Below are 24,732 nucleotides of genomic sequence, written 5' to 3'. Positions count from 1 at the left end.
TAGAAGCTTTAAACAACACAGATTTATTGTCTTAGAGCTCTGGAGGTCGGTAGTCCAAAGTCCGTCTGAGTGGGCTGAATTCATGGTGCCGGCCGGCCGGGCTGTGTTCCTTCTGGAAGCTCTAGGGAAGAACCCCTTTCCTTGCCTTTTCTAATCTCTAGAAGCTGCCTGCATCTTTGACTCATGGCAAGTGCAGGTCTGAGTCTGAGCTCTCAGCACCTTCTCACTAGCCTATTTGCAAGCCAGTACCACCGGCATCATTACTGTAGCTTTGTAATAATTCTTGGTATGGGGGAGGCAAGGTTCCCCTACCTGTTCAAAGTGGATGGCTTCTGTCCCTCGTTTTTGCCACTACTTGATTGGTGACCATTTCCCTCACTAGACCAGGTCTGATCTGTTCATGGCTGTGCTCCTAACATCCTATGAGGAGCCTGGCACCTGCCGAATACACATCTCTAGAATGAAGAGCAGCCTACTGTCAGCTCAGTCATCCATGTTTTATAGCTGGAGAAACATGCTCCAAGAGGGGGACCATCTTTGCCCAAGATGATGCTTGTAATGGCCTGTAACACTCCCATTTTATTTTTTTATTATTTATTTATTTATTTATTTATTTATTTATTTATTTATTTTTGTCTTTCTAGGGCTGCTCCCGTGGCATATAGAGGTTCCCAGGCTAGGGGTCTAATTGGAGCTGTAGCCACCAGCCTACACTAGAGTCACACCAATGCTGGATCCAAGCCGCATCTGCGACCTACACCACAGCTCACGGCAACACCGGATCTTTAACCCACTGAGCAAGGCCAGGGATTGAACCTGCAACCTCATGGTTCCTAGTCAGATTTATTAACCACTGAGCCATGACAGGAACTTCCTGTCATGGCTCAGCCGGTTACAAACCCAACTAGTATCCATGAGGATGGGGGCCCAATCCTGGCCCTGCTCAGTGGGTTAAGGATCCAGCGTTGCCTTGAGCTGTGGTGTAGGTCACAGACGTGGCTCGGATCTGGTGTTGCTGTGGCTGTGGTGTAGGCCAGCGGCTGCAGCTCCCGTTCTACCCCTAGCCTGGGAACCTCCATATGCCGCAGGAGCGGCTTCTATTGTAGTACACCCTTTGTTCTTGCTTTGATTATTTCGTCTATCTTGGGAATCCTTCCATGTAGAGCTACCTTTTCCCCTAGAGATACATCTTCCGTGCTATGGCTGTAGTATAATTTCTCATCTGGTCCCCTAGTGATGGTGTGAATTGTGCACCTTTATGGTTTTGGTGTTTTGTGTTTGTTTTTTTTTTTTTTTGCCATTTCTTGAGCTGTTCCCGCGGCATATGGAGGTTCCCAGGCTAGGAGTCGAATCTGAGCTGCAGTCACTGGCCTACGCCAGAGCCACAGCAACGCGGAATCCCAGCCGCATCTGCGACCCACACCACAGCTCACGGCAACGCCAGATCCCCAACCCACTGAGCAAGGCCAGGGATCAAACCTGCAACCTCATGGTTCCCAGTCGGATTCGTTAACCACTGAGCCACGACAGGAACTCCTGGTTTTTGTTTTTTTCACCTGCTTATCTACCGGATAAATTCCTAGAAATGGAATAGTTGACATGAGCATATGGGCATTTCAAACTTTTTATAGAAACAATCAATGGCCAAAGTGGAGGCACTAATTTAAACTCAACACAGAGTGTTTCTCATGCTTCTAACCAGCACACAATGCCAGCAGACATTTAATATTTGCTGTGTGAAGAGGTGGGAAAAAAACAGACCTCCAGGTCTAATATCTGGGTGCTAACTCTATGGGTGCACTTTCCTTTCCCCCAAACAAGGAGTTCCTCCGCCTTCTAAGTTTGGCTGGAGGGGCTGACCTCTCTTCTGGCTACCTGGAAGAGGCAAGTCCATACAGCCTGGCTCAGATGCCACCTCTTTATTGACAGGGGTTGCCAGCAGAGGAAGCCAGTGAGCAAAGAGGAGGGCTCACTCCCGCTCCCCAGGGCTCTCAGCCTGGTGGTGGCTTCGTTGGTGAATGAGCAGGAGGCGTCTCTGGCCAAATGCCTGGCCGCAGTTGGAGCAGCGATGCCGGCTGGTGGCCTGGTTGCCTGGAGCGGTGGGGGGGTCGTGACATAGGCGATGGGCGGCCAGTTTGGAGGGGAATGAAAAAGCCTTAGGGCAGTGGGGGCAAGGATAGGGGCGGGCGTCGGTGGCATGGTGCGTGTGGCGGTGGGCCGCCAGCTTGGAGGGATAGCAGAAGGACTTGGGACAGTCGGGGCATGGGTAGGGGCGGGCAGGAGCGTGGGTCCAAAGGTGGGCTGCCAGCTTGGAGCGGTGGCCGAAGGCCTTTGGGCAGTGTGGGCACGGGTGCGGGCGGGCGCCGCTGTGCGTGAGGCGGTGGGCCGCCAGCTTCGAGGGGTAGGAGAAGGCCTTGGGACAGTCGGGGCACGGGTGCGGGCGGGCGCCTCCGTGCGCCAGCCGGTGCGTGGCCAGCTTGGATGGGTATGAGAAGGCCTTGTCACAGTCAGGGCAGCGGTGCGGGCGCTGGGGCGGGGGCCGCCGGCGGGGTCTGGAAGGTGCCCCCGTGGACGTGGCGGGCCCTGGAACCGACTGGCTAGGCTTCTGCGGCGGACCCTGGTTGGGAGCTAGGGGACAGGAGGGTTGGTGGGCTCCCATGAAGCAGCCAACGCCCTGAGTCTAGACCAGGCTCCCCTTCGTTCTTGATAATCTAGTGGATCATACTGAGATCCCCCAAAAGGCATGTTCCTGCTCCTCAGCCCCTGCCATGCATCTTGCTAAGGGGCTCCAAAGGGTTACCTAGAAAGAACCCCAGAGCTAAGGCCTCCCCAAAGCTACTAAGGTGTCCGTTCTAGTATCATCCCAAGTGATCACCCTGAAATCCCCCACATCATCTCCTCTAGAAAGGATCACCAAATCCTCCCAAGGACAACCTGGAGGATTGCCCAGAACGTCAAGCTTTGGGGATCCGAAATTGTTATCACTCTAGGCTCTCAAACTTTCACCCCGAGATTCCCTCAATATGTGCTTCTCTTAGCCCCAATTCCTGGACAGTGTCCCTTACCCACAGGTGGAGCGGCTCTCACCTTCTCCCTTGGTCACGGGTTCCTTGCCAGTGGGACTAGGATCGGTGCCCCCGGCCTCCGACTCCACATCTCGCTCCAGCATCTTGCCGGCCCAAGAACCTAGACGGAGGGCCTAGGGAGGGAGAGGGGGCGACGCAGGTGGTTATCGGGCTGTTGGGAATGGGACTGGAGAGGTTATTATCAAGGGTCGGTTTGCTTAGGAGCAGAGTCTATTTAAGTCTGAGATCCTATTACGAGAGGGTAGCGGTTGCCGTAAGGCGGGGTTATGCAAGTCCGACCCAGAAGCAGTCCGTTTGGAACTTAGTCCCAGAGTTTGAGCTTTCGAGCGGAGTGGGCGGGGTCTCTACAACTTCGAGTCCTGGCGGCCCCCTGCGCGGAGCCGGCGGGGCCTTCCTAGTGGGCGGAACCGACCACGGAACCTCAGATGCGGCTGGCTGGAGCTATACAAACAGGACCCAAAGTCGGTTGCTCAGCAACTCTGCTAGGGGAGGGGCCTACAAGCTCAGTAGGCGAGATTTCACAACGAACAGGTAGCTTTACCCAGCTCTAGGCTTAGTCTCAGTTCACCGACGCCGGGTGAACTGTCCCTTTCTTGTCACTAAATTTCAATCCCGGCATGGAGTTGGAGCCGTGGAAGGTAGATGGGAGACCTGAAGGAAAACACAGACAGAGGGTGGCTCGTGCATTGCGATCCAGAGACCCCTAACGGACTTCTCCCTAGAGGTCCCAAACGTCTTGGCCTCCACGAACCCCATGGGATCAGGGCATTCGGGCACCAATGCATCCTCGCAAGGCTCAGGCGCCAGTGCAGCCCCTCTGGAACCTATGCATCAGGACCCCAATCGATCCCTCTTCGGGAGTTCTGGCGTTCAGCCCCCAATCCACTTCCCGAAGACCCAGGCGTCTGGGCCCAGACCCCTGCCCTTCTCACCTGCAGACGGCCCCTCCCCGGGGGCGGGGCTCCGGGCCCCTCCCTCGGCGGCCGCTGCCACTGCGGTGCTGCCTTCGGACTCCTAGGAGCTGCACCGCCCGGCGCGCGCCCTGCGACGAGAGGGCGGGGGAGGGAGCGCGCGCGAGCTGCTGGACCCAGCCTCATTTCCATCCCCTCCTCCCAAGCCGAGCCGGTGAGGGCGTCAGTACGCATGCGCAGTCGCGGCCCGCGGAGGCTGCTGCGGGGGAGATGAAATGGAAGGAGTGGGTGGGTGCACAAGGCCAGCAAGTTGGTGAGCAAGCGCAGAGCTGTCAGCCTAAGTACCGGAGGAAAGAGTACCGCCGCTTGCGGGGCCTACGGTGGCTGACTGGAGTCAATCACGTGCAGGAGCTAACACGGGGAAACCTCACTCAGAGATCACCGAGACAGCGCTCAGCATGTGTACTTTCCCTTCTTTTCGAGAATTCCTCTGAGTCCCGTCTCCCGAATCAGTTTCAAGGCGTTGGCAAGAAAAACCTAGCCATTTCCTCGAGAGAGAATGGGAGATGGACTCCCGACTCAAAGCGAGCGGAAGATTAAAGTCACGTTATTAGCATAGCGCCTGGGACTCTTCGCCATTGGGTGATTCGGGATCCTCCCACCTCAGTGCCACGGACCTGGGCGAGGAGGGCAGCAGTGTCCAGGGCCCTTGTTCCTGGCTGGAGGTCCTGGTGGCAAGCGCGGGGTGGCTTGCTTGGCACCCTTGCCCCCTGGGAAGTAACGGCGCACCTTCGCGCCCAGCACAGGAATGACAGCGAAGCTCCCATAAACCACCCCATCATGGGTGGGTCTTCAGCCTGATAATCTATAAGGTCTGGCCAGTCCTGGGAGCGGTGGGAATTATATGGAAGGATAATTGGGGCTCTGGAGCCAGATTACTTGAGTAACTGGAATCAAGACTGGCACTTTCCAGCTGTGTAACCTGGGGCAAGTGACGTCATCTTTCTAAGCCTCAGTTTCCTTACTTATAAAATGGAGATTTGTTAGGATTAAATTCAGTAATCAAGAGTTCCCCTTGTGGCTCAGCAATAATGAACCCGGCTAGAGTCCAGGAGGATGCGGGCCTCACACGGCGGGTCTAGGACTCAGCGTTGCCCTTAGCTGTGGTGTAGGTGGGCAGCTGCAGCTCCTATTCATCTCCTAGCCTGGGAACTTCCCTATGCCGCGGGTGTAGCCCATTAAAAGAAAAGAAAAAAAAACCAATAAAATTTAAAAACGAAAAATAAACTTTAATGAGATAATCTATTGTTCTGGGACTCACCCAACAACCCCTCAAGGCACTAATGACCCTGGGGAGTTGCCATCGTGGCGCAGCGGAAACATCCGACTAGTATACATGAGGATGCCGTTTGATCCCTGGCCCTGCTCAGTGGGTAAGCGATCCAGAGTTGCCATGAGTTGTGGTGTAGGTCACAGACGCGGCTCGGATCCCCTGTTTCTGTGGCCGTGAATACGGCCGGCAGCTGTAGCTCCGATTGGACCCCTGGGAACTTCCATATGCCTCGGGTGCGACCCTAAAGAGAAAAAAAAAAGACACTAATGACACCAAAACATACATTTTTTTTTTCTTCCCACCACTTGCTGGGAAGTGTACTGGGGTCTCTTGTTGGGTTTCCCTTCTCTAGGGAGAGAAGTTTGTGCTTCTCTCAGTGTGTCTCCCTCGCCCCGTCCCCCCTTTTTTTGTCCTTTTAGGGCCGCTCTCTCGGTTGATGGAAGCTCTCAGGCTAGGGGTCAAAACCGAGATGTAGCTGCCAGCCTACAGAGCGAGGCCAGGGATCGAACCCCCGTCCTCCATTCTCCTGGGTACTAGTCGGATTTGGTGTCTCCCTGTTCTTTGTTTTCCTAGATCTCACGGTTTTCTGTCTCAGAAGTCTCTCTATCGCCCCCAGCCCTTTCCCGTCCGTCCGCGTCCTCACCCCCAGGACCTCCCGGGCCCTTTAAGGCGGGCCCCGCCCCGTCCGCCCCGCCCCTCCGGGGTCAGCCCTGGGTGCACCGGGCTTCCGCGGGCGTTCAGATTCAGCTCTGTCTCCACCCAGACGCGGGCGCGATGGCCGCTCTGAGGGTCGCTGGGCGACAGCTCAGCCAACACTGTGGGTCTGGAGCCCCCATCCTCCTACGGCAGGTTCGTGATGGCTGGACTCAGGAGCGGCTCAGGGGCGGAACTCCAGGGTCTTTAAAATCAAGAGAGATACCAGGGCTCCGAAGCTTGGATCTTTGCGGAAAGGGGCGTAGGGCTGGACTCCGGCGTCCTTTAAAGGGGAGAGTTCTAGGACCCCCTGGGCTTGGGGCCGGACTTCTGCGTCCGTTCCAGAAGAGGGTGATGGGGACCCAGATTTGGGGATGGATGGAAGTTGGGACTCATTGGTTCAGACGGAGTAAAGTTTGGAGGTCCCAGACTCCTGACTCTGAGAAGGAGGGAGAGGGGGCTGGAGTTTCTGCTTCTGGATCTTAGGAGGAGAATCAAGTTGAAGCCTGGACTCGGGGTCGGTCCGCAGTGAGTGGGAGTCTGGTTCTGTGCCTTAACCTGCCCCCCTCCCCTTTCCCAGCTGTTTGAGCCCAAGAGCTGCACCTATACTTACCTCCTGGGTGACAGAGAGTCCCGAGAGGCCATTCTGATAGACCCAGTTCTGGAGACGGCGCATCGGGATGCCCAGTTGGTCAAGGAGCTGGGACTGCGGCTGCTGTATGCTGGTCAGTTTGGGGGCCATACTTCTGGGCCTGAGGAGGTGGGGCGGTAGAGTGAAGAGGGAAGCTGGGGGCCGGGGTCTGGGCCTGAGGAGGTGGGGCGGTAGAGTGAAGAGGGAAGCTGGGGGCCGGGGTCGAACTGCAGGGTCTGAGGGAAGAGGGGGCCGGGGGTTGGAAATCCTGCGTGTCCTCCAGAACCTGGCCCTCCTCTCTCTCCTAGTGAACACCCACTGCCATGCGGACCACATTACGGGCTCCGGGCTGCTCCGGTCCCTCCTTCCAGGCTGCCAGTCTGTCATCTCCCGCCTTAGTGGGGCCCAGGCTGATTTGCACATTGAGGATGGAGACTCCATCCGCTTCGGGCACTTCGTGAGTTAGCTGCTGGTCCTCGAGAGGGTGGTGGCTTGGTCTTCTTGCACCAAAGGGAAGAGGGGGTTGGGGCCCTGGGCTCCTGAGTCCAAGGGCCTGGGTTCCTGTTCCCTGAGTTCCTGTCTCTGGGAGGAGGGTGCCATAAACCCAGACGGTCAACTGGGCCGAGAGACTCTGGGCAGGTGTGTCTCTGGCTAAACCCCTTCAGTCAACACTTACAGAGTTTCCTATAGCCTTGGGGGAACTCCTTTGGCCTAGAGTCTCATAAAATTTGACTGGGAGTCTGAATTCCAAGGTCACAGCTGAGGGAGAGACTCAGCCCTGTCATCCCAGAGCCACTGTAGGAGGAAGGAGTAGCCTGTCACCCAGGACTAGGACTAGGGTGAGGCAAGAGAGGCACCTAGGGCACAACATTTAAGGAAGTACTCCTTCTCAGGGCCCTGCAGAGACAGGGCTGGTACCTTCGAGTGGGCGCCTCCTTAAACATTGAGCCCTGCTTGCCTCACCCTAACCCCGGCCCTGCTATTGCCTCACTCTAGGAGGGTCTGAAGGGCCCTACCTCCTCTCTTTTCTTTGCGACAAGCATAATCAGCAGGTTTCCAGCCAGGATTTCACCCAGGGTAAAAGATGGGTGACAAGCATACTGGGGAGTCGCTCTCAGAGGGAGGGGAAACAGCTGGCAGGACTTCTTTTCAGATCAGAGTTGCTAAAGATTGGCTGGCTTTGGGGACAGAATGCCAGGTGACTGGGTAATGACTCAGCCTCCAGGTTAGAGGGTTTTGCTAAATAGTTAAAATCTGAGTCCGTGTTTTCACGGAAATCAGGGCTTTATGTGGGATCAGAGGGTTTAGCTCCACTGGATTACAAGCCTCTTTATTTCAAGCCTTCTTCTGGAAGCAGGTAAAAAAAATGCCTTGTACATTTAAGTATATGGTACATAATAGACAGGTGCTAACAAGCATTTCTTGGGTTGAGAAACCTTAGAAGTGTTAGAAATGGTTGAAGTTGGAGTTCCCGTCATGGTGCAGTGGTTAACGAATCCGACTAGGAACCATGAGGTTGCGGGTTCGTTCCCTGCCCTTGCTCAGTGGGTTAACGATCCGGTGTTGCTGTGAACTGTGGTGTTGGTTGCAGACTCAGCTCGGATCCTGCGTTGCTGTGGCTCTGGCGTAGGCCAGTGGCTACAGCTCCGATTCGACCCCTATCCTGGGAACCTCCATATGCCGCGGGAGCGGCCCAAGAAATAGCAAAAAGACAAAAAAAAAAAAAAAGAAATGGTTGAAGTTTTGTTTGTTGGTTGGTTTTTTGTCTTTTCTAGGGCCTCACCCATGGCATATGGAGGTTCCCAGGCTAGGGGTCTAATTGGAGCTGTAGCCACCAGCCTACGGCAGAGCAACGTGGGATCCGAGCCGTGTCTGTGACCTACACCACAGCTCACTGCAATGCAGGATCTTTAACCCACTGAACGAGGCCAGGGATCGAACCCGCAACCTCATGGTTCCTAGTCGGATTTGTTAACCATCTGTGCCATGACGGGAACTCCAGAAATGGTTGAAGTTTTGTGTCAAGATGAGCCCTTTGTTAAACTGGATGAGTAATGTTTTCAGCGAATCAATATGAAAGGGTTTTGCTGTGGAAGATTTAGCTTTAGTGTTTGGTTATTTTATTTTATTTTCTTAATAATATCTTTTTTTTTTTTTGGTCTTTTTAGGGCTGCACCTGCAGCATATGGAGGTCCGCAGGCTGGAGGTCTAATTGGAGCTGCAGCTGCCAGCCTACACCACAGCCACGGCAATGCAGGATCCGAACTGTGGTTGCCGTCTACACCATAGTTCATGGGCAACACCAGATCCTTAACCCACTGAGCAGGTTGGGTTAAGAGGCCAGGGATCAAACCTGCGTCCTCATGGATACTAGTCAGTTTTGTTACCCCTGAGTCACAACGGGAACTCCCAGTGTTTGGTTATTTTAAACAGCCTTATTGATAGAACTCACCAACCATCCAGTCCACCCATTTAAAGCGTACAATTCAAAGTTCTCCTATGATGCAGAAGGTTAAGGATCCAGCATTGTCACTGCATCATCTAGGGTTGCTGCTGTGGTGTAGGTTCATTCACTGGCCCAGGAACTTCATATGCTGTGGGTATGGCCAAAAAAAAAAAAAGTGTACCATTCAATGATTTAGTACATTCTCAGAGTTGGGCATCCATCATCACACACTGGGAGAAGCACAGACTTCTCTCCTTAGAGAAGTGGAAAGCCAACAAGAGATCCCAATACTGGAGTTCCCGTCATGTCTCAGTGGTTAACGAATCCGACTAGGAACCATGGGGTTGTGGGTTCAATCCCTGGCCTTGCTCAGTGGGTTAAGGATCGGCGTTGCTGTGAGCTGTGGTGTAGGTCGAAGATGAGGCTGGGATCCCGAGTTGCTGTGGCTGTGGCTGTGGCCAGTGGCTACAGCCCCAATTAGACCCCTAGCCTGGGAACCTCAATATGCTGCGGGATCGGCCCTAGAAAAGGCAAAAAGACAAAAAAAAAAAAAACAGAGATCCCAATGCACTCATAGCCCACAGGGGAAGTTGTGTGAGTGTTCCAGTTCCTCCACATCCTCGCCAACACTTGTTAATATCTGTCTTTATGATTATTCAGCATCTTGTTTGGTTTTCATCTGAATTCTTTATAAACCTTTGGAGACGGTCACTTTTTGTTTTTCCCCTCTCATCCCCCCACCCCCGCCAAGTTTTAAAACTGGGGAGTTTCCATTGTCGCTCAGCAGTTAATGGATCTGACTAGCATCCATGAGGACACAGGTTCGATCCCCAGCCTCGCTAAGTGGGTTAAGAATCTGGCATTGCGGAGTTCCTGTCGTGGCACAGTGGTTAACGAATCCGACTAGGAACCATAAGCTTGTGGGTTCGGTCCCTGCCCTCACTCAGTGGGTTAATGATCCGGCGTTGCTGTGAGCTGTGGTGCAGGTTGCAGACGCGGCTCGGATCCCGTGTTGCTGTGGCTCTGCTGTAGGCCGGTGGCTACAGCTCCAAGTAGATCCCTAGCCTGGGAGTCTCCATATGCCGCGGGAGCGGCCCAAGAAATAGCAAAAAGACAAAAAAAAAAAAAAGAATCTGGCACTGCTGTGAGCTGTGGTGTAGGCTGACAGCTACAGCTCTAGTTGGACCCCTAGCCTGGGAACTTCTATATGCTGTGGGTGCGGCCCTAAAAAAAATATAAATAAAATTTGAATTGTAACATACATATTTTCATGCACATATTGTACATGTGCAGCTTGGTAAATTTTTACATATATCTCTTCTTGAGTATCCACCACCCAGATCCAGAATATACCTGTCATCCCAGAAGGCTTCCTTGTCCCTCTTCCTGGCCATTGACCCTCCCACCAAGGGACTGTTCTTCTGACTTCTTTAATCATAGACTAGTTCTACCCGTTCTGGATCTTATAAATAAATAGGAATCATAGAGCGTGTACTCTTTGTATCTGCTTCTATCACTCTACATAGTTTGTATATAATTGTAGTTCTTTCCTTTTTTGCTATATAGCGGAGGTTGGCAAACTTTTTTCTGCAAAGGACCAAATAGTAAATATTTTCAGTTTTGCAGGCCATAGGGTCCCTGTTGCAACCACTTAATTCTCCTGTTGGTGTGAAAGCAGCCATGGACAATGCCTAAATAAATAAGCATGGCTGTGCCCAAGTGAAACTTAATTTATTATGGTCACTGAAATTTTTTGGGGGGGGGCTGTGTCCATGGCATGTGGAAATTCCCGAGCCAGGGATTGAACCCAAACCACAGCGGTGACCCGAGCCACTGCAGTGACAAGGCTGGATCCTTAACCTTCTGTGACACATGGGAACTCCCAACCCACCAAAATTTTAATTTCAGTAATTTTCATGTATCATGAAATGTCATTATTTTTTTGATTTTTTTTTTCCCAACCGTGAAAAATGTAAAAACCATTATTGGCATTTTCTTGTGGTGCAGTGGGTTAAGGATCCAGTGTTGTCCCTCAGTGGCTTTGGTCACTGCTGTGGCACAAGTTTGATCCCTGGCCCCGGAACTTCCACATACCGCAAGTGTGGCCAGAAATAAAACCCAAACCAACCAACCATTCTTAGTTCTCAGGCCTTATAAAAGCAGGTGACAGCCAAATTTGGTGTACTGACCATAGTTTGCCAACCCCCGATGTAGAGCATTTCATTGTGTGCCTTGATGACAACTTATATCCATTTTCTTTTTGATGGTTGATTCCAGTTTTGGGCTATTAAGAATAATGCTGCTATGAAAATTCTTACATAAATTTCTTGGTGGACATTACCCTCAATTCCATGGAGTGGGCATGGTAGGTCCTAGAGCTGATATAGATTTGACTTTAGTAGAAACTATCAAATAGTTTTGGACTGGTTGTGCATTTTACATCGAGTGGGCCAAATTTGGATGGTTTCACTATAGAATGGATTTTCTGTTTTGATGAGCAATGATTGAGACTTGAACATTTTAGCTCCCATGAGGGGTGACATATTCCAAAACTTAGTCTTGCTTGTTAAATATGTTGCTTTTGAGGGGGTGGTGCTCAAAATATTAACCCCCAGGGCCTACTTTAGAGATTCTGACTTAGTTGTTTGAGGCAGAAACAGGAAATCAGTGCAGTTTATGAGACTGAACTCAGGACCAGGAAATCACTTTTTGTTTTGGCTGTATCTGTGGCATGCAGACATTCTGAGCCAGGGATCGAACCTGAGCCACCAGGGAAGTCCAAAATTGGTTGTTTTTTTTGTTTGTTTTGTTTTGTTTTTGCTTTTTAGGGCTACACCAGTGGCATATGGAGGTTCCCAGGCTAGAGGTCGAATCGGAGCTACAGCTGCTGGCCTACACCACAGCCACAGCAATGCAGGATCCAAGCCGAGTCTGCAACCTACCTACACCACAGCTCACAGCAATGCCAGATCCTTAACCCATTGAGCGAGGCCAGGGATCGAACCCGCAACCTCATGGTTCCTACTCAGATTCATTTCCACTGAGCCATGAAGGGAACTCCTCCATCTTAATTTTGACCTATCTTTTAAGTTGTAGATCTCGGTTACATGATCCCCTAAACAGAACAAGTAATTTTGTTTTCTTTCACCAAGGAAAGAAGGTTTAGGTGGTGAAGGTTCAGAGTATTTAGCTACAGTGGAAAATGACATTTTGGGTTTTTGAGTTTAGAGGGCACAGAAACATCAGTTGGTTATACCAAGGTTAAGTGCTTTTAAATTAACAGTGCTTTTAAATTAACAGTAGCAAAGGAATGAACTTGAGAACCAAATTGAAAGCGCGAGAGCTTACTTGCCACCAGGGGGCAGTGCGGGCCATCGGGACGGCCAGACGAGGGAACAGCAGTATTTTAGTATTTTCAAAACAATTAAATAAAAAGAAATACAGTTAGGAAGTTCCCATCGTGGCTTAGAGGTTAGTGAATCCGACTAGGAACCATGAGGTTGCACGTTTGATCTCTGGCCCCGCTCAGTGGGTTAAGGATCCCGTGTTGCCATGAGCTGTGGTGTAGGTCACAGACATGGCTCGGATCTGGCGTTGCTGTGGCTGTGGTGTAGGCCGGCGGCTACAGCTCCGATTAGGCCCCTAGCCTGGGAACCTCCATATGCCGCGGGTGTGGCCCTAAAAAGATTAAAAAAAAAAAAAAAGAAAGAAAAGAAATACAATTAACACCTTCATATACTTCATCTGATATTCACCAGTTGCTGACATTTTTTCTTTTATCACATTTGCTTTATTCCTCTCTCGTGTACATACTTTTTAAGCTAAATTGCAGACATTTTACCCCTAAAGACGTCTAAGAATAACATTTTCCAGAGTTCCCCTTGTGGCTCAAGGGTAATGAACCCGATTAGTATCCACGAGGACTCGGGTTCGATCCCTGGCCCTGCTCAGTGGGTTAAGGATCCTGCGTGGCTGTGGCTGTGGCCAGCAGCCCCTAGCCTGGTAACTTCCATATGCTGCGGGTGTGGCCCTAAAAAGAAAAAAGAAAAAAAAAAAAGAGTAACAATGTTTTCATACATCAGCAGTTTCAAACACAAATGCTTTGGTCTCAGAATTCCTTAACCCTATTAAAAATTACAGACGGCCCTAAAAAGTTTTTGTTTACCTGGGTTCTATCCATCAAGATATACGGTATCAGCTATATGTCAATTATATCTCAATTTTTAAAAGAAATGAAATGTAACTGTTTAGATATGCAAATATATTTACTGTATTAGAAGTTGAAACCGAGACCTTTTTTGAAACACAAGAATATACAAGCCCACATTCCATCGGTCATCAGAGTGATGACATCATCGCAAGTCACGGAACTTCTGGAAAACTCCAGTGAACTCCCCTGGAGTGTGAGAGGGGAAAAGGGCCAAAGCTGTCTTCTTCACATTACACTAAGAGTTTTGATCTCACAGACCCTCAGGGTTCCGTCAACTGCACTTTGAGAACCATTGGTTTACAAACTCCTTGTTGCGTTTAACAATAGACAATAATTCTTTTTTTTTTTTTTTTTTGCCATTTCTTGGGCCGCTCTCTCGGCATATGGAGGCTCCCAGGGTAGGGGTCGAATCGGAGCTGTAGCCACCAGCCTACACCAGAGCCACAGCAACACGGGATCCCAGCCTCGTCTGCAACCTACACCACGGCTCACAGCGACACCGGATCCTTCACCCACTGAGCAAGGCCAGGGATCGAACCCGCAACCTCATGGTTCCTAGTTGGATTCGTTAACCACTGTGCCACGACAGGAACTCCTGTAGACAATAATTCTTAAATATTTATGAAATCCAGCCCATGTTGAAATTTCTCCAGTTGTCCAGGAATCATTTTTACAGCTGTTTTTAGGAACCAGGACCCAATCAAGGTTTATACCTGGCATTTGGCTGTTCAGTCTATTTAGACTCTTTTAATCTAGAACAGTTTCATACTCTTTCTGCCCCATGAAATTGACTTAAAAATGTGTTTAAAATTATAGGAGTTTCTGTCATGACTCAATGGAAACTAATTTGACTAGTATACATGAGGACACAAGTTTGATCCTTGGCCTCGCTCAGTGGGTTAAGGATCCAGTGTTGCTGTGAGCTGTGGTGTAGGTCACAGACACGGTTTGGATCCCACATTGCTGTAGCTGTGGCTAAGCTGGCAGCTGTAGCTTTGACTTGACCCCTAGCCTGGGAACCTCCATATGCCTCGGGTGTGGCCCTAAAAAGACCAAAAAAAAAAAATTATAGTTGATTTACAATGTTCTGTCAACTTCTGTTATATAGCCAAGTGACCCAGTCATACATATATACATAATTTTTTTTTTTTTTTGGCCCTCCTGCAGCATATGGAGTTCCTGGGCTAGGAATCAGATCTGAGCCACAGTTTTGACCTAAGCTGAAGCTGCAGCAATGCCAGATCCTTAACTCACTGTGCCAGGCTGGGGATTGAACCTGCGTCCCAGTGCTCTCAAGATGCTGCCGGTTCCATTGCACCACAGCAGGAACTCTTTTTTTTTTTTTTTTTTTAATTCTTTTTCTTATATCACCTTCCATCATGTTCTATCACAAGTGATTGTATATAGTTCCCTGTGCTATACAGCAGGATCTCATTGCTTATCCATCCTATTTTGAAGCTTCCGGCCTATTGTAGAATAGCCCACTTTCTGGCTGTGTCTGGTGTTTCCTCGGTGTCCTTTAACTTGTTGTTGTTCTTTTTTTTTTTTTTTGGCTTTTTTAGGGCCACACACATGGCATATGGAGGTTCCCAGGCTAGGGGTCCAATCAGAGCTACAGCTGCTGACCTACACCATAGCCATAGCAACATCAGATCCAAACCGTGTCTGTGACCTACACCACAGCTCAGGGCAACGCCGGATCCCTAACCCACTGAGTGAGGCCCGGGATCAAACCCACAAACTTATGGTTCCTAGTCGGATTTGTTTCCCCTGCAGCACAACAGGTACTCCCTAACTTGTTCTTCTAAAACTTTTCTTTGCCTTCAACTGAAGTAGATGGCAGATATTTTTGTATTGGTTAATAATAATAATAAAATAATGTAATGAAATAACTTAATAGTTAACAAATATTGAGTGTTTGCTTCCCACTAAGCATTGTGCTACACTCTGTGAGTGCCTTTTCTCAGGGATTATCTCATAGGATTTTCAGAATCAAACATACCTCCTGGTAGCAGGGAGTGGTGGGGCCTGTGGCAAGTGCAGGGGTGTGTGCCCCATTAAAGGAGGACACCCCTACGTAATTCAAGTTGATTATTCATGCTTTGGAATGTAGTCTGTCTACTGTCAAGCCTTCTTTTTCCAAATTAGAAGCTGCAAAAGTAGGAGTTCCTATCATGGCTCAGCAGGAACGAATCTGACTAGCATCCATGGGGATGCAGGTTTGATCCCTGGCCTCTCTCAGTGGGTTAAGGATCCAGCATTGCTGTGAGCTGTGGTGTAGGTTGCAGAGGAGGCTCGGATCCCATGTTGCTGTGGGTGTGGTGTAGGCCGGCAGCTACAGCTCCTATTCGACTCCTAGCCTGGTAACCTCCATGTGCCACGGGTGCAGCCCTAAAAAGACCAAACAAAAAACAAAAACAGAAAGAAAGAAAGAAGCTGCAAAAGTACATTTTTGAGAAATCTTCCAAAATTTAAGGGTAAACTACAAATTTAGTCTTTTTTTTTTGTCTTTTTAGGGCCGCACCTACGCCATATGGAGGTTCCCAGGCTAGGGTTAAATCGGAGCTGTCCTCATGGATGTTAGTCAGATTTGTTTCCACTGAGCCATGACATGAACTCCCAGACTTTTAATAACTGTGGAGCAGTACAAACAAAACATTGCTATTAAGCCTCCACTGTTTTGTTTTGTTTTTTTTAATTTTTCCTTTTAGGGCCACACCCGAAGCATATGGAAGTTCCCAGGCTAGAAGTTCAGTCGGAGCTATAGCTGCTGGCCTACACCACAGCCACAGCATTGCTGGATCCTTAACCCACTGAGTGAGCCCAGGGGTTGAACCCACATCCTCATGGCTACGAGTCACATTTGTTACGGCTGAGCCACAACAGGAACTCCTCCACTGCATCTTTTCTGACAACTAGATCTCATTAAACCTTCATAACCACATAGTGAGAATCAGAAATAGCCCTCATTTTACAGAGAAGGAAGTGTAGCAAGGGAAAATGACTTGCCCAGAAGTTATACTGAGAAAGTGACTGAGCCAGGATTTGAACCCAGGAGGCTTTGTGGTTCCACTTGATCAGTGTTTTGGAAATTATAAAACACTAATTATTTTTATTATTAGCAGTTAGTGTGTGCTGGGCATTTTAAAAGTGCTTTCCATACATGAAATAATTTAATCTTTATAAAATTCCAGCAAAGTGGAGACAATTATTGGCCCCATTTTACAAATGACCAGAGAGGCTCAGAGAGGTAAAGTGACTTGCCCAAGGTCATACAGCTAGTAATAGCAGAGCTAAATTTAGAAGCCACATCCTCTGGCTCCAGAGACTGCTCTTAACAAGGGTCCAGGCGCCCTCACCAGGAGAGAAATATTTTACATCTGGATTCAGCACCGAAACCTCAGCTTCATGAAATACCACTTACCCTTCCTGTGTCCCAGGCACTCTGAGATTTCCCACTATTCTCTTCCTCCCCACTCCACTCTCTATGTCCAGCCCATTTTTTCCCCTCATTGTCTTGATGTGGGATTCATCCATATTGTCACATGTAGTTATATATAGTTTGTACATTCTCATCCTCTACCTCAGTTTTCCTCATCTGTAGAATGGGGACAGGAATGGCACTTGGGAGTTTCTGTCGTGGCTCAGTGGGTTGCAAAGCTGACTAGTATATATGATGACATGGGTTCGATCTCTGGCCTTGCTCAGTGGGTTAAAGGATCTGATGTTGCCGTGAGCTGCGGTATATAGGTCACAGATGCAGCTCAGATCCGGCATTGCTGTGGCTGTGGTGTAGGCTGGTGGCTATAGCTCCGATTCGATCCCTAGCCTGGGAATTTCCATGTCCTGCAGGTGCGGCCCTAAAAAGACAAAAAAAGAAAAGAAAAAGAAAAAAAGAAATGGTGCTTACCTCATAAGGATGGGTGTAGCCTGAATGATTTCAGTTAGGTCGAGTGCTTAGACGAGAGCCTGGCTCAGGAGAAGGGATCCATCAGTGTCAGGTCCCCTGAAGAGTGGGTAGTCCTGACTGGGAAGAAGAGGGAATTCCGTGGGCAAAGAGGTGTGGAAAAGCCTGGTGTTTTCTGGAAATGATTCTGGGGTTCAGAGTAGCTGGGGAGAAGTTCCTGTTGTGGCTCAGCTTGTTAAGAACCCGACATAGTGTCAGTGAGGATGCAGGTTCCATCCCAGGTCTTGCTCAATGGGTTAAGGATCTGGCGTTGCCACAAGCCGGGGTGTAGGTCACAGATGTGGCTCAGATCTGGTGTTGCTGTGGCTGTGGTATAGACCTGCAACTGTGGCTCCAATTCGACCCCTAGCCCGGGAACTTCCATATGCTGCAGGTGCAGCCATAAGAAAGAAAAAGAAAAAAGAACTGCCAGAGTAGCTGGGGAAAGGAGGACGTTATAGACCATTGGTGGAAGAATGGGCAGGCACCAGAGCAGGGGTTGAGGGGCTGGATCTCTGTCCCGATGGCAGTGGGAGCCAGGGAAGGGTTTTGAGCAGAGGGGGCAGAATTGGCTCTGGGTGATCCTCCAGCTCGAGGTCATGCAGGCGATGGAGGAGGCTGGTAGACTAGGGAGAAGGCTGGTGATGGGTCAAGCAGGAGAGGCATCCACAGATTCACCAAACCGGATTGTGTAGTACTATAATAATTACTACTGAAAAAAATCCGACTATGTGTGGAACCACACAGTTCAAATCCATGTTGTTCAAGGGTCAGCGGTATATACTCTTAACACCTGGTTGTTTACAACGGATGTCCTTCTGAGTGGCCAAGAGTCATGCGATAACCGATTCACGTGGTTAAATATTTTGAACACTACATCTACATTTTTAGTTCCAAAGACTCCCATGCCTTTTTATTTTGAAAGACTTTTGGGAGTTCCCGTTGTGGCGTAGCGGAAACAAATCTAACTAGTAACCATGAGGATGTAGGTTTGATCCCTGGCCTCGCTCAGTGGGTTAAGAATCCTGCGTTTCCGTAGCTGTGATGTAGGCCGGCAGCTGTAGTTCCGATTTGACTCCCAGCCTGGGAACCTCCGTATGCCTCAGGTGTGGCCCTAAAAAGTGGAAAAAAAAAAAAAGAAAGAAAGAAAGAAGGAAAGAGAGAGAGAGAGAAAGAAAGAAGGAAAGAAAGAAAAAGAAATTTGAGGAGTATGGAAACATACAAAACAAAAAGTGAAAGATCATCTTTCTAGCACCAAAAGGTAGTATTAATTTGGTGTGGGGGATATGTTTTTTCCCACAAGATTTTGCAAGGTTTGTGATTTTGCTTTGCTTTTGCTTTGCACTGCACTTGTATGCTATTGTAGATGAGTTAGGAAAATATTTGGCAGAAAGTAACTGAAAAACCCATACAGTGGTTTAAATAAATAGGAGCTTAATTTTCTCCTATAGCAGGATATTTGGAAGAAGGCAGTCATTCCCTTTGATTTAACAGCGCTATCGTTTGTGGGTTCACGCAGCTTTTTCTTCATGGTTGCAAGGTGGCTGCTACAGCTGCAGCCATCACACCTTGAGTTCAGAGCCAGATGAAGTGGAAAGGTCAGGTGCCAGTCCCTTTTATCAGGAAGGGAAAAGCCTTCCCTGAAATCCTCAGGAGACTTATTGAGATCTCACTGTTGACCACAGAGCTGTGTCAGGGCCCCCCAAGTTGTCAGGGAGGATGGGGAAGAGCTGGGCTTGGCTGGGCACACTGATGCCCCAAGCCGAATTGGAGATCTGTGAGTGGGGAAGGTTAGAGCCGATATTGGATGGGTGTGGAAACAGGGTCTGCACACAGTGTCCTTCAATAACCAGCAGTTGACTGACCTGGACAAGGATGCTAGTTGGTGGGAGGGACCTCTGTTGAGAGGGGCGGAGGGGTGTGTGAGTGGGAACTAATATTATAAGCGATTGTTAGATCATTGGAGTAGTAATTTTTTCTGACAGCTGCTTTCCTGAACTGCGTGTGGGGATTTAGATAACCAGGGTTCCCTGGGCAGTGTTTTTGTGCTCGTGCATCAGGGGTTCTTTTTTTTTTTTTTTTCCTTTCCTCTTTTTATTTTTAGGGCTGCACCTGCAGCATCTGGAAGTTCTGAGCTAGGGGTCCAATTGGAACTGCAGCTGCTGGCCTACACCACAGCCATAGCAATGCAGGATCCCAGCAACAGGGGATCCAAGCTGCATTTTTTTTTTTTTGTCTTTTTGCCATTTCTTGGGCCGCTCCCGCAGCATATGGAGGTTGCCAGGCCGAATTCCCAGGTTGAATTGGAGCTGTAGCTGCCAGCCTATGCCAGAGCTACAGCAACGCGGGATCCGAGCCACGTCTGCGGCCTACACCACAGCTCAGGGTGACGCCGGATCCTTAACCCGCTGAGCAAGGCCAAGGATCGAACCTGAAACCTCATGGTTCCTAGTTGGATTCGTTAACCACTGAGCCACGACGGGAACTCCCCCAAGATGCTTTTTTGACCCCGCTGTAGCTTGTGGCAATGCCAGATCCTTAACCCACTGATGGAGGCCAGGGATTGAACCTATATCCTCATGGATACTAGTCAGGTTCTTAACCTGCTGAGCGACAGTGGGAACTCCTGTCGGGGTTCTTAATGGCAGACCTTAGAGTACCTTTGAGGGGTCAGAAAGTGTGTGCCTCTGAGACGTTGCTAGGAGATGCTAAGCTGTGCTCTAAAATACTATACCCTCAAACACCCTTAGCCGCTCTGACAGTAAGCAGTCTGGTAGGCGAAAAACAAGGGCTTTAAAATTTAGATCTCCCTTTCCTTCCTTTCTTTTAAGGGAGAGCAGATATTTTCAGATATTTTTTGACTGTGTTCCCTCTTCCATGAATTGCTCTGTTTTTTTCTTTTGCCCATTTTTCGTTTACTGGTTCTTATTGATGTTTGGGAGCTGTTTATGTATTGTGGCAATTCACACTTTGTAATTCTTTTTTGTACACGCTAGTAATATTGTCTCTGAATTTTTTTGTGTTGTAACTCTGATTTTTTTTCCTTTTTTCTAATGAAGTTAAACTATGCAGTCACATCTGTCGCTGTTTTTCCCTATGGTCTCTAAATTTCCTATTGTGCTTAGAAAAACCTTTCCTACCTCAAGATTTTATATATATATTATGTGTGTGTGGGTGTGGGTGTCTAAAAGAAAATGTATATATTCTTCTGTATTTCCTTCTAGGATTTTTATGGTTGTTTTATGTTTAGATATTTAGTTTATCCTGAATTTTGTGTTTTATTTTTAATTATAAAATGACATGTTTGCTGTAAAAAAGGTAATATAGGAAACCCCCCCAAAAATATTTTAAGTTAATGAGTATATTTTTTAAAAAGATGACACTGTACAAGTTGCTTTGCAACCTTTTTTGCATTTCCTAGATGGTAAAACATCTTTTCGTGCCTTTAAATATTTCTGTGCAGCATCATGAAATTTTATTTCAGTAACATAATTTTAAATGACTGCTTAGTATTCCATATTTATATTAATGTGCTTATCTTTTTCTTATTGATTTGCAAGATCTGTTTGTACATTATCCTGACTACTGTGTGGTATATATATGTATTGCAAATATTTTTTGCCAGCATGTTGGCTCACTTGAAATTTTATGACATCGTTGCCATTCAGAAACTTTAAATGTATTTAAATTCAAACCATTGATCTTTCCCTTAATGAGTTAAGACTTTGGGGATCACACTTGAATGTTCTTCCCTGACCAAAAAGCATGTATTTATTTGTATTCTTATTGTCATCATAGTTTTTTGGTTTTATTTTCTTACTGTAAGTTTTTAATTCATTGAGAGTTTACTCTAAGAGTGCGGTTTGAGTCTAGGATCTAACTTTTTTTTTGTTTGTTTAATCAAAAAGCAGTTATCTGGATGTGACCCTGGGATGGGGCAGGGGCTTCTGAGGCCAGTTTCACTGTGAGGGAAAAGTCACAGGCTTCTTGCTCAGTCTGTACTCTCCTTCTCTGCCAGGCCTTGGAGACCCGGGCCAGCCCTGGCCACACCCCAGGCTGTGTCACCTTCGTCTTGAATGACCAGAGCATGGCCTTCACTGGAGACGCCCTGCTTATCCGTGGATGTGGGCGGACAGACTTCCAGCAAGGTCCAGGCCCCTTTCCCCAGCACGAGATCTTAGTATGGTTATATGGGTACCAGGGTTTTAAGTGTCAGTTTCAAGAAGGAATGAATGATCAATTATATTTTAATTTTAAAAAAGTTAATTAAAAAAAAAGAAGATCCCTAAAAGCACAAAATATCAGTTAAAAAAAAATGAATGTTAAGACTTTTAGGGGGTCAGGATTAGGTTCAAGTGTAGCTGCTGGAGTGGGGGAGAGGTGGGTTTGGGGTTAGCTGTTGGGGGACAGTTAGAGTCAGGCGTCAGGTGTGTCAGTTATCTATTGCTGTAAAACAAGTGGCCCTAGAACCTAGTGGCTTAAAACAGTGATTAACATTACCTCACACGGGTTCTGAGAGTTAGGACTCTGGGAGCCGCTTAGCTGAATGGTTCTTACTCAGGGTCTTGCATGAGCTTGCAACCAAACATTTGCTTCCAAGGCAGCTCACTTTGGCTCCGATGGCCCGAGAGCTATTGCTGGTCGTTGGTGGGAAGCCTCAGTGTCTCATCATGCGGACCCCTCTCCAGGGCTGCTTGAGTGTCCTCATGATGTGGCAGCTGGATTCTCCCAGAGAGAACAATCAAAGGGACAGACAGAGAGATAGAAGCTCTTACTTATTTATTTTTTAAAATCACCTTGTTTCAAAAGTTAAACTCTGGGGAGTTCCTGTCATGGCTCGGGGGAAACAATCTGACTGGCATCCATAACGAGGCAGGTTTGATCCCTGGCCTTGCTCCATGGGTTAAGGATCTGGCGTTGCCGTGGAGCTGTGGTGTAGGTCATAGACATGGCTCGGATCTGGCGTGGCTGTGGCTCTGGTGTAGGCTGGTGGCTGCAGCTCTGATTTGACCCCTAGCCTGGGAACCTCCATATGCTGTGGGTGCAGCCCTAAAAAGCAAAACAAAACAAACAAACAAAAAAAAGTAAAACTGTTATTTCTGCCATATGTTATTTATTTGAGGCAAGTCACTTAGTCCAGACAACTAAGTCAACATGAGGGAAATGAAGTGTCACATTTTGAAGAGTTTCAAAGTGTTTATAGACTTATTTTTAACCATCCCCCCACCCTCAAGGGGTTTGGGGGGGGAAGGGCACGGGCTTTGATGTGAGTTTAGCTGTGGCGTTAGATTTGGCAGTTTAGCTGCTAGGAGTCTGTTTGATTCAGGGGTTTAATTGCTAGGGGGTGGTGTTACAGTTGGGGTTTTAGCTGTTGGGGTGATTAGACTAAGGGGTTTTGTTGTGGGAAGGGTGTTTAGTTTCAGAATCTCAGGGTTCAGCAGCCCTTTGAGTGTGTGTGTGAATGTGGGGTGAACAGGAGAGTGGGAGGGTTTAGCTCAGGAGGCGGGCGAGGCTGGATGAGAGAAGGGGGAGGAGGCGAAGTGAGCTAGCTGGCAGTGGGTGACCAGATTCCCAGGCTGCATCTTGCTTCCTCTTTCCTTATCTCTTTGTCTTGGTCTCTATCTTTTTCTCTCTGAGGCGCCTAATCTATTTATCCATTCCCAATACTGTCATGAGAGTGAAAGATTTAGGCTGAAAGGAAAGGTGGCAGAATGTTCCAAAGAGGTTCGATCCTGTCCCAACATAGGATTCAGAGCTTCTTGTCAGAACCATGACTCCATTCTCCTCCTTAGCCACTTTGGCATCAGTTTCTTACCTCCCAGTCCACCTTTCCTGCTTGGAACCCTTTCTTGGCACTTTGTGCTTCAGGGCCTCATCCCAGCCTTCTTTACAGCTGTGTTGAATTTCTCATCATTCCCCAATTCTTTGTATATGTGGTTCTACCTGCCAAGAACACCCTTCCCTCTCCTCCTCCACTCAGACAAAGGGCTCCTGGCAGAAAATGAGTGGGAGGGTTTGCTACAGTGATTTTTTTTAATCCTTCCATCTTTTTCTTAAAGGGAAGGGATTTGGAAGTTTCTCTTGTTCTTTTGCTCCATTGACCTCTTGAGTTTTCCCTCCCCAGGCTGTGCTAAGACCTTGTACCACTCGGTTCATGAAAGGATCTTCACACTTCCAGGAGACTGTCTGATCTACCCTGCTCATGATTACAATGGTGAGGGCTTCCTGGGGGAGGTGTGGAATTTACATAATTTGCTATTTGAGAGGAAGCACCAAACTGCCGTAATCCTCATGTGGCTTGGAGACTACAATTCCCAGAAAGTCCTCTGGCCAAAAAAATCAAGTACTTAGTAGTGTACTGAGTGTGGATGTGGAAAATTTGATGCCTGGAATTCCACAAGGCATAGACTTTCCAGGAACTTCCTTGCAGAACTGAGGGAACTGTGGGAAACTACACTTCCCATAGGGCCCATTGGGGAGGGAAAGCAACCTGTTAGTCCACAGAGGCACCCCAGGGCCTCCTGGGAAATGTAGTTCTGGGAGGCCCAAGGCACTGGACTGGCTGGACAACATTCCTCCCCCTCCCTTGGCCACTAGGGCTCACAGTGTCCACTGTGGAGGAGGAGCGAACTCTGAACCCTCGGCTTACCCTCAGCTGTGAGGAGTTTGTCAAGGTCATGGACAATCTGAAATTGCCCAAACCTCAGCAGATAGGTGAGCCGTTGGGGGTCCGGATTTCTGGGTCTGAGGGAGGAGGGGGCTGGGAACTGGACTTCTGGGTCTGAGGGAAGGAGGGGCCTCAGGGCCAGAACTCTAGTTTCCCACAGAAGAAGGGCTCTTAGGATTTCTGGGGTCCCAGTGGGGTGGAGGGGGGAGTGGAAGGGTCTGTCTGGGTTCCTTGGTTTCACTCTGGTTTCTTCCTTTCAGACTTTGCTGTGCCAGCTAACATGCGCTGTGGGGTCCAGACCCCCCCTTCCTGACTCCGGTTCTCAGGTGCCCGAATCCGTTAAGAATGCTCTAGGTGGGGTGAGAGGAGAGCTGCCGTCACTGGAACCTCTCTTCTCTTCCCCTCCCTCACCAGCCCCTCAAACTTCTTAAATAAAAAAATATTTTTTTTTTCCTCCCTCTGACTTCTGTTTTCTGGGCGAAGCAATTGGGTTTCTGGCTGAGGTGCCTGTGGTTAGTTATGGTCCCTGAAGTGGCCAGGGCAGAGGGCAGGGTCCCAGGAGACTGGAAGAAGGAGATTTTTCTAACTCACAAGATAGAAGCAGGCAGATACCAGGGGCAGCGTTTCTCAGCTCCTTTGATTAGAACATCGTCTTGAGTTCAAACCACTTCACTCTGTGAGACTTAGGATAAGGTACTTCGCTTCTCGTAGCCTCAGTTTCCTCATGTGTACGATGGAAAGAACAGCAGTAATAACAGGGTGTTGTGAGGATCCAATGAGCCCGTATGTATGAAGTGCTTGGCACACTG

General features: G+C 48.7%; 2 protein-coding genes across 5 annotated transcripts; one reads left to right on the top strand and one right to left on the bottom strand.

The window, feature by feature from the left end:
- Window positions 1–1,904: 1,904 nt before the first annotated feature.
- ZNF575 (zinc finger protein 575) lies at window positions 1,905–4,589 on the bottom strand. 3 transcript variants are annotated; one of them, XM_047791115.1, is made up of 3 exons: window positions 4,019–4,589; window positions 3,088–3,199; window positions 1,905–2,628 (listed from the first exon to the last, which is right to left on the bottom strand). In XM_047791115.1, the coding sequence occupies exons 1-3, from the start codon at window positions 4,229–4,231 to the stop codon at window positions 1,970–1,972; spliced, it is 984 nt and encodes a 327-aa protein (XP_047647071.1). In that variant the 5' UTR covers window positions 4,232–4,589; the 3' UTR covers window positions 1,905–1,969. The 3 variants fall into 3 exon arrangements, with proteins under 3 accessions (XP_047647071.1, XP_047647073.1, XP_047647072.1); XM_047791117.1 differs by having other exon boundaries at window positions 3,088–3,737; window positions 4,019–4,130; XM_047791116.1 differs by lacking the exon at window positions 4,019–4,589 and adding an exon at window positions 3,628–4,012.
- A 1,439-nt stretch (window positions 4,590–6,028) lies between these two features.
- Window positions 6,029–24,386, top strand: ETHE1 (ETHE1 persulfide dioxygenase). 2 transcript variants are annotated; one of them, XM_047791118.1, is made up of 7 exons: window positions 6,031–6,179; window positions 6,604–6,748; window positions 6,963–7,111; window positions 21,275–21,404; window positions 23,381–23,470; window positions 23,854–23,970; window positions 24,184–24,386. In XM_047791118.1, the coding sequence occupies exons 1-7, from the start codon at window positions 6,105–6,107 to the stop codon at window positions 24,234–24,236; spliced, it is 759 nt and encodes a 252-aa protein (XP_047647074.1). In that variant the 5' UTR covers window positions 6,031–6,104; the 3' UTR covers window positions 24,237–24,386. The 2 variants fall into 2 exon arrangements, with proteins under 2 accessions (XP_047647075.1, XP_047647074.1); XM_047791119.1 differs by lacking the exon at window positions 23,854–23,970 and having other exon boundaries at window positions 6,029–6,179.
- Window positions 24,387–24,732: the final 346 nt, after the last annotated feature.

Source organism: Phacochoerus africanus, chromosome 8 (genome assembly GCF_016906955.1).
Source record: "Phacochoerus africanus isolate WHEZ1 chromosome 8, ROS_Pafr_v1, whole genome shotgun sequence".
In the NCBI taxonomy this organism is placed as follows: Eukaryota; Metazoa; Chordata; class Mammalia; order Artiodactyla; family Suidae; genus Phacochoerus; species Phacochoerus africanus.
Note: the sequence above shows the minus strand (reverse complement) of the source record. Positions and strands in the feature narration are given on the sequence as shown.

Bases quoted from the DNA above. Each gene is read 5' to 3' on its own strand.
- ETHE1 (XM_047791118.1), top strand. From the start codon at position 6,105: ATGGCCGCTCTGAGGGTCGCTGGGCGACAGCTCAGCCAACACTGTGGG. The intron at 7,112-21,274 runs GTGAGTTAGCTG...CTTCTCTGCCAG, and splicing joins CCATCCGCTTCGGGCACTTC to GCCTTGGAGACCCGGGCCAG. The intron at 23,471-23,853 runs GTGAGGGCTTCC...CTTGGCCACTAG, and splicing joins CCCTGCTCATGATTACAATG to GGCTCACAGTGTCCACTGTG.
- ZNF575 (XM_047791115.1), bottom strand. From the start codon at position 4,231: ATGCGTACTGACGCCCTCACCGGCTCGGCTTGGGAGGAGGGGATGGAA. The intron at 3,200-4,018 runs GTGAGAAGGGCA...CTCCCTCCCTAG, and splicing joins CGGGGAGGGGCCGTCTGCAG to GCCCTCCGTCTAGGTTCTTG. The intron at 2,629-3,087 runs GTGAGAGCCGCT...CCTGTCCCCTAG, and splicing joins ACCCGTGACCAAGGGAGAAG to CTCCCAACCAGGGTCCGCCG.